Source organism: Durio zibethinus, chromosome 12 (assembly GCF_047325235.1).
Source record: "Durio zibethinus cultivar Kanyao isolate XHJ-2024 chromosome 12, ASM4732523v1, whole genome shotgun sequence".
NCBI lineage: Eukaryota > Viridiplantae > Streptophyta > Magnoliopsida > Malvales > Malvaceae > Durio > Durio zibethinus.
In genome coordinates this window covers 2,636,913-2,643,862 of record NC_143173.1, presented here as the reverse complement: position 1 = coordinate 2,643,862, position 6,950 = coordinate 2,636,913, and the positions used below count along the sequence as shown (strand labels likewise).

The window sequence follows — 6,950 nt, the reverse complement described above, 5'->3', positions numbered from 1 at the left end:
ATTAAACAGCAAATTAAAAATTGAAATAACTTCTAATTTTTATTGTTAGCATAATCTACCACTTTAATCCACAAGCATTAATATAATTAGTAAGGAGAAAAGGTTTTTTTTTTTCTTTGTTAATTAGAATTTGAACCCTATAAAAAAGAAACCTTTAAGAGTAAAACTCTGAATGTATCCATTCAATTTTTTTTTTTTTTGTAAATCAGAATTTGATATTTATGAAAAATATTTTAAAAGTAAAACACTGAATACAACTTATTGTATTAGAGAAAATCTCTTGAGAGAAGAAATTAGCATTAAATAAAGCTCGATAATATATCTAATAGTAAATCTTGAAAATATTTTGAGATCATATTATAAAAAACACTTTAAATTATATGATATTGAATTTTAAGTAGCCATAATGACATAACTAACAAATAAGTCAAATATGAAGACAATTACTTTTTATTCCTAAGTAGACACAATATTAGATAATAAATTTACCATGTTTTATCTTTTTTCAAAAACTACATAATACTAAGAGAAGTTAATGTTTTGGCACATCATCTAAAATTTTCGAAGTAACCAAAATCCAAGTACTTGGAAAATCATCTTGCATTGTGTAATTAGTTAGAATTGGTGGTCAACTAAGTTAAATTTTTGTAAGTAAGATATTAATTTAAATCCTCTTCCAACAACAAGGGCTAATAAGTAATAATTGTTCATATTATTATGGCCAAAATAAGAAAAAATCTTTCAATATGTAAATATTTGTGAACTTATAATTGAGTTCAGTTGGTTGATATTAATAAGTTTGAGTTTAAATTTTAATACTCATAGCCATTTTAAGTTAGATTTATGCAATTATTTTTTTAGTAAATTTAAGATTCAAATTTCTATACTTTTAATCTTTTTCTTAATCTTTAAACTATGATTTCTTTAAATTTTTTTTTTGAACCCTTCAAAGAAAACAAAGATGAGAAATATTTTCATTTTCCATGTAAGTTAATGACCAAAACTTGAAATAAAAAAATTAAAAAAAAAAAAAAAACCTTGTCCAAGAATAAGGGTTTCAGCTTGACTACATGAATCCTTTTCCATGGTACTTGATTTATCTACTCCTTAATGTTACAATATTCTGTGTGATGTAATACATCAGAACTCCGCCATAATGATCTCTCGCATTAACTCTTTAGGTGCTGCAAAACAGAATAAAAAAATTGACCTCATTTAAACCATATTAAGAATTTTGAAAATATATGTTGCAACTAAAATTCTTGAGCTGTAGGAGGCAGTAGTTTTGAGGAAGAATAGTTGAGATTATCACCACAAAACTTGAACTTGATCATGAGGATGGTACATGGTAAAATTACAAATCAGAATTTTTGGAAGAGGTTCAAAATAGGATATCTCCAGCAATTTTAACTCAATGTATATATATATATTTTATAAAAATTTAGGATAAGAAGAAGCATTCTCATTTTAGGACCATAGAAGATCACAAGCTTCAGCATCGACTTATATTAATTTACAAATCATCTATCAAGGGAAATGCTAGCATCGGGACTCAAACCTAAGTCTTATAAACAAAGTATTCGAATCTTATCAACTCAATCAAAATAGCTTTTTCAGATCATAAACTTGATCCATTCGTCCAACTAATGAAATAAAGATGGATTCGCTACTCACTGGAAGTTTTATTATTCTTTTTCAATAGTCTCGTGACTAAAATCAAACAGCAAAAGATCAAAATGGTTGAACTATCAACTTACATTTGCAGTAAAGATCTAAGGATGGTTTAAAAGGTCTAAAGTTTCTAATTGATTTAATTAGAAAATAAGTGTCCAGAGTGGTTATGATGTAGTTTAAGGTCATGAAACAGATAGAGGGAAGGAAGGGATTCAAGAGATACCTTCTCGACCAGTGAAGAGATTGAACTGACCAATAGCTTGTCTGAGGAACATTTCAACTCCACTGACAATGATTGCTCCTGCTGCCTCTGCATCTTTTAATAGTCTTGTTTTCTTAGGTGTATAAACAGCATCAAAGACCAGCTCATAATCTCCCAAGGTTGCCTGGAATATGAAAGCAAATAACTTCAGTAATGAAACAAAATTGAACTTTATTCTTCAGAAAAGAAATACCACTTAGTGGTGGAAGGTGGAGACCTCAGCAACAGGAATGCGCTGATCAGTATTCGGATGCATTCCCAGGGGTGTTGCATTTGCAAGGATCGATCCTTTCTCTGGCTGGAAGTTAACTACTTCTTCATAAGGTCGAGCTTCACCCGAGACAGCACAAGCAAGGGACTTTGCTCTCCCTTTTTCCACAAGCAATGATAATAGTAAGAAAGCGTTTTGATTCTCTACTCATAATGTTTATTCCTAATGCTACAACAATGTACTAAAAAAGAGTAGGCAGAAGTTATAGTTGACAATCATATCAGCATAAAGGGAAAAACCATGGATTTGCCTTTTAAGAATTGTAGATCACATACCAAAATCAATGTCAAAAATGACTATTTGAGCTCCTCTGCTTTTAGCACCAAATGCCAATGCTCTTCCTGCACCTCCAGCACCAACTAGCGCAAAGAGTTTCCCCGATATTGGACTGCCTAAAGCTACTTCATTACCAGTGCATCTCTTTTCTATAGTAGTTTACTGTTTACAAGTACAAAAGTGTCAGGATATCAGCATCTAGAATGGACTAGTCATTGATCAATACTTTAAACTTCCATGAGGACATGATGAGCATTTTTTTTCTCATCAATGGGAGGTACCTTTTAGAGCATCCTCGATCGCAGTTATTGCAGCTTCGCAGTCAGTATTATAACCTATCAGCTTTCCATCACAAGGCCTCCTTACAATAGTATTAACAGCACCTATAGACTGACAGTGCATGAAAAAAAAAATCGATTGCATTCTCAAATATATAAATATAGGAAACTGCAAGCAGATGCTATTAATAGGGAATTGAAGCACTAAGAATTCTGGTAAGAATTCTGGATATAGGGAAAATTCTAGAATCGCCTCTATATGAACCAGGTAAATATATCCATATAGAACATGTCAACATACAATTGTTAGAGTGTAATCTTCTGCTACTTTTGGTTTCCCATCACAAAATGTGCCATGTCTGATGATGCAATGCCAACTAGCTCAGATAGTAAAATATGAATTTTACAACCAGGATCAGATAAACATTCTGCCTAAACTTAAATACAATTTTTTTTCCTTTTTCTCTGGCAATGAACTGATCAAACCAGTCTTATATGCTTTGGTATGCTTCTCTCAATAAGTTGAACTTCTAAATAATTAGATTCAGAACTTGGTCTTAGACCTTAGTGTAGCCAGAAATCGGTGCTCTGGTAAACTGTGCGTAAAGAAATGGAATAGGGCACAAAAACAAGGGACCTGAAAAAGTATATGGGAAATTACAGATTCAAACATGTTTGTAAGAATGTTATATAGTCAACCTCAGCAAGTGGATGAACTTCATCACAGAACTCAACTACAGCTTCCTTGTACGGAAACCCAACACTGCAATCCATTGGAATGAGGAAAAAGAAAAGTTACATTTCCGAGAATAGTGGAAAACAAACCCGGCTACATCATTGCAGGAGATGAAAATAAGGGTGAGAAATAAAGCAATTTATCAAAGAAAGAAGGCATTTATATTTCAGTATGTTGCAACTATCCATGATCTTCCAGTTTCGAAAATCAGTATTACTATATCAACTAAAGAACTAGTTGTAACATAAAATTTTCCTACATCCATACTTTTTTGGTACTAAATCTTTCAAGGCCAGTTCTGGGCTTAGTTGTTACTGGCTAAAATGTGTTTGAATGCCTAAAAGGTCAAAATACAAGTGTTGCTCATAAGAACAGATGCAGCTTACAGTGGCTATATACTTAAGTGAAAAGACTGTAACCTGACATAATCTACCAAAGACAAAATTGAAGGATGACGTACCTAAAACCAGGAAAGTCGTGACTGGAATAGATGTTAAAGAACTCCTTGAGATTATCTACAAACATTGGGACATAAACACCATTGAAGTTCTCGTGTCTGAATATAGGATTATGCAATAGAGGGCCTTTGCTGTGACCGACAGGTTTTGAAACAAGTCCAAAAACTTTAGTTTCTGAATTTAGATAGCCAAGTTTATAAGTGTGGATAACACTATATAAAGAAGGCATGCCAGGAATTGAATTTCCCTCAATAGATCCATAGGCTAGAAAGCCACCAAATTTAGGGCACAATAGCTGGCTTATGAGACCTCTTTCCCCTGCAGAGTATGCTATTATTGGCACCTGCAGATAAATAATATTTGATATGTTATTCCACTGCAACAATTTATAAAACTAATCTGCACATATTCAAAGCAAAGTCAATAGAGTTAGAGTTTCATACTTTGCAATGAGAAAGCAAATGAAAAATTCTTGCTATCTCAGTAATATCCGTTACATTTGCAGCCATCTTGATGATATCTGCTCCGGTAGCTCGAATGCTAGCAGCAAGATTGTTTAACTCTTCGTCTGAAGAGGTCATTGCATTTATGTGACATGACACAATAAATTTAGTAGCACTACCATCCTTCATTTTCTGTTCCCAAATAAGATCAGAAGCAACCTGGACAATCACATAAAACTAAGAGAAATTTCAAAGGAACAAATAGGTCATTCAAAGGGAAAACTGCCGATGGCACTTTTTGTTTTAACTGCTATCAGATAAATGAGAAACGAAAAAGGGTGAAAATATTATTTAAGTTTGTAAAATAGTCAATAATAGAAATGAAAGCACCAAAATGCAATAATCAAGAGTATAATAGTTTGCAAACAAAAGTACAACAATTTAAAAGCTACCTTGAGTTCAAAGTCAACATAATCAGCTCCCATTTCTGTAGCTAAATGAAGTGCTTCAAGCCGGGACTGCTCATCTCCTTCATACCGACCACCTTCGGATTTAGGCCTGAAGAAAAGACTGAATCTTAGAAATTAAATACAATGAAACTTCAAACCTTCCCAAACTTTCAAACCCAAGTTATATTTTTATCTTTTACTACAGTTTTAGAAGTTCATACAACATAGATTCCTGTCATCTCAGAAAGAATGGCAAAATTATTCTATCACTGCCACCTATTTTAATCTAATTGTCCTACCTCACAACACAACTCACAAGCTTCTGAAAGTGAAAATTAAGAAAACATTATTAACACAAGTAGCAGTACGATAGATTTTCATGCAGAAAAGAGTACAAACTCATTAAAAACTCGATAAAGTTGGGCACTGATATTTGTCCTCTCTGTTTCCAATAATTTCTATGGCATGTTTGCATCCACAAGCAAAAGTGAAAATGTTCAGTATCATGGTTGGTCTCAACTTGGTAGAACAAAAAACATTTATTATTACAGCTGTTTGATGTGTTGAATTCAGGATGCCCGTCTTCAAATCACCAAATAGAAGCCCATCCTTACAACAATTTGCTGCAGCTTTTGCACAAGAATACGTTGCATGTGATTCTGAATTACTGGCTACATCCATTTAAAAACAAATGATGGGACCTAATAACATTTTTTCCACAAAAAAGGACAAGGATAGCAACATACGGAAAAGAATCTACCAAATACAATCTTGACTTCTAAAATGAGGGAAAAAAGGCATTTTTTCCGACTCTAATCTCCTAATATTCATAAGACTGCTCAAATAACATAAAACTAAGAAATCCACTAGTAGAAAAAAATATAGGTGAGATGATTACCTATATACAATGATCACTGGCAAAACTTTATTTTTGAGTATGATTTGAATATCCTGGTGAGGCTGGAAATTCTTGATATGCTCCAATCTAATCTCAACAACTTGTGCACCTTCAGCCTTTGCCTGGTGCATGTCTTTAACCATTTGCTCCACTGATTGAGCCATTAATGGAGCACATATCGTAGTTGAATTGTTCAGCATCCCAGTACTACCCATTTCAGCAAAGATCAAAAAAGCCAGCTAAGCTAAACTTTGAGAAACCCAAAAAAGGAGAAATTAAAATAAGTCAGAATGTAGAAATAAGTTTGGTCTATCTGTAGCGTATTAAACAGAAGAACTTTGCCAAAAGGAGGGTTGGTTGATGTAACAAGTCAAAAGTCTTTGACTGGATTGCAAGAATTCTATTTTGACGTAACGTAGAAAAGACAAGCCAATAATTGTTACAATCAATAAATGATGATAACATATAATGGATTTTTTAATATATATATATATATATATATATATGAAAAAACAAGGCCAAAGACAGACAATGTATATATATATTTATTAAAAAGCAAGGCCAAAGACAGAATGATTCTGCAGCATTTTAGAAATATTGGTTATCTGAATTAATTAAATTAAAATTTGAATTTAATATTGACGTTTCTCTTTAGCTTTTTGTTTTTGACTTCGTTTTTGCTTTGGTTGGTGTGGCATGTGCCATGTGGTAGGTGAAAAAAATGACAAATAGCTTTATTTGTATTTTTCCTTTTTGGTCTTTGCCTCCCACACGAAATCAACATTGAATCCACCTCATGTTTTTATCCATTTAAGGAAAAAAAATCTACAAATCTAAACAATTTTTTTTTCATTTTTTGCCAATCACAAATCTAAAAAGTTAGATTTAGTGCAAAATAATAATATTTAAGTCAAACAGTAAATTTTATTATAATGCAGGACTGGGGACGTAAACCAGTACCAGGACCAGGAGCCAGGACTGGAGACAGGCTAAAGAGTAGACATATTCAAGTGGGCTGCGTTGATGTAAGACTGGGCTAGCGCAAAGTTTTTCTTGATCTTGGCATCTGCCCATGTCTTTGGTTAGCAACAATGAGGGAAATTTTCAAATTACAAATAAACTGTTTCAACTTTCAAAATGCAAATTACTTTCTTAGATTATATTATAATTATTACAAGCAGTTACTTTTGATGTTCCACTTGAAA

General features: G+C 32.7%; 1 protein-coding gene across 1 annotated transcript; it reads right to left on the bottom strand.

The window, feature by feature from the left end:
- Positions 1–951: 951 nt before the first annotated feature.
- LOC111296929 (bifunctional 3-dehydroquinate dehydratase/shikimate dehydrogenase, chloroplastic-like) lies at positions 952–6,049 on the bottom strand. The gene is made up of 10 exons (XM_022891421.2): positions 5,746–6,049; positions 4,851–4,956; positions 4,399–4,617; positions 3,958–4,298; positions 3,461–3,524; positions 2,765–2,873; positions 2,483–2,632; positions 2,154–2,305; positions 1,898–2,060; positions 952–1,184 (listed from the first exon to the last, which is right to left on the bottom strand). The coding sequence occupies exons 1-10, from the start codon at positions 5,958–5,960 to the stop codon at positions 1,141–1,143; spliced, it is 1,563 nt and encodes a 520-aa protein (XP_022747156.1). The 5' UTR covers positions 5,961–6,049; the 3' UTR covers positions 952–1,140.
- Between the last annotated feature and the right edge of the window lie 901 nt (positions 6,050–6,950).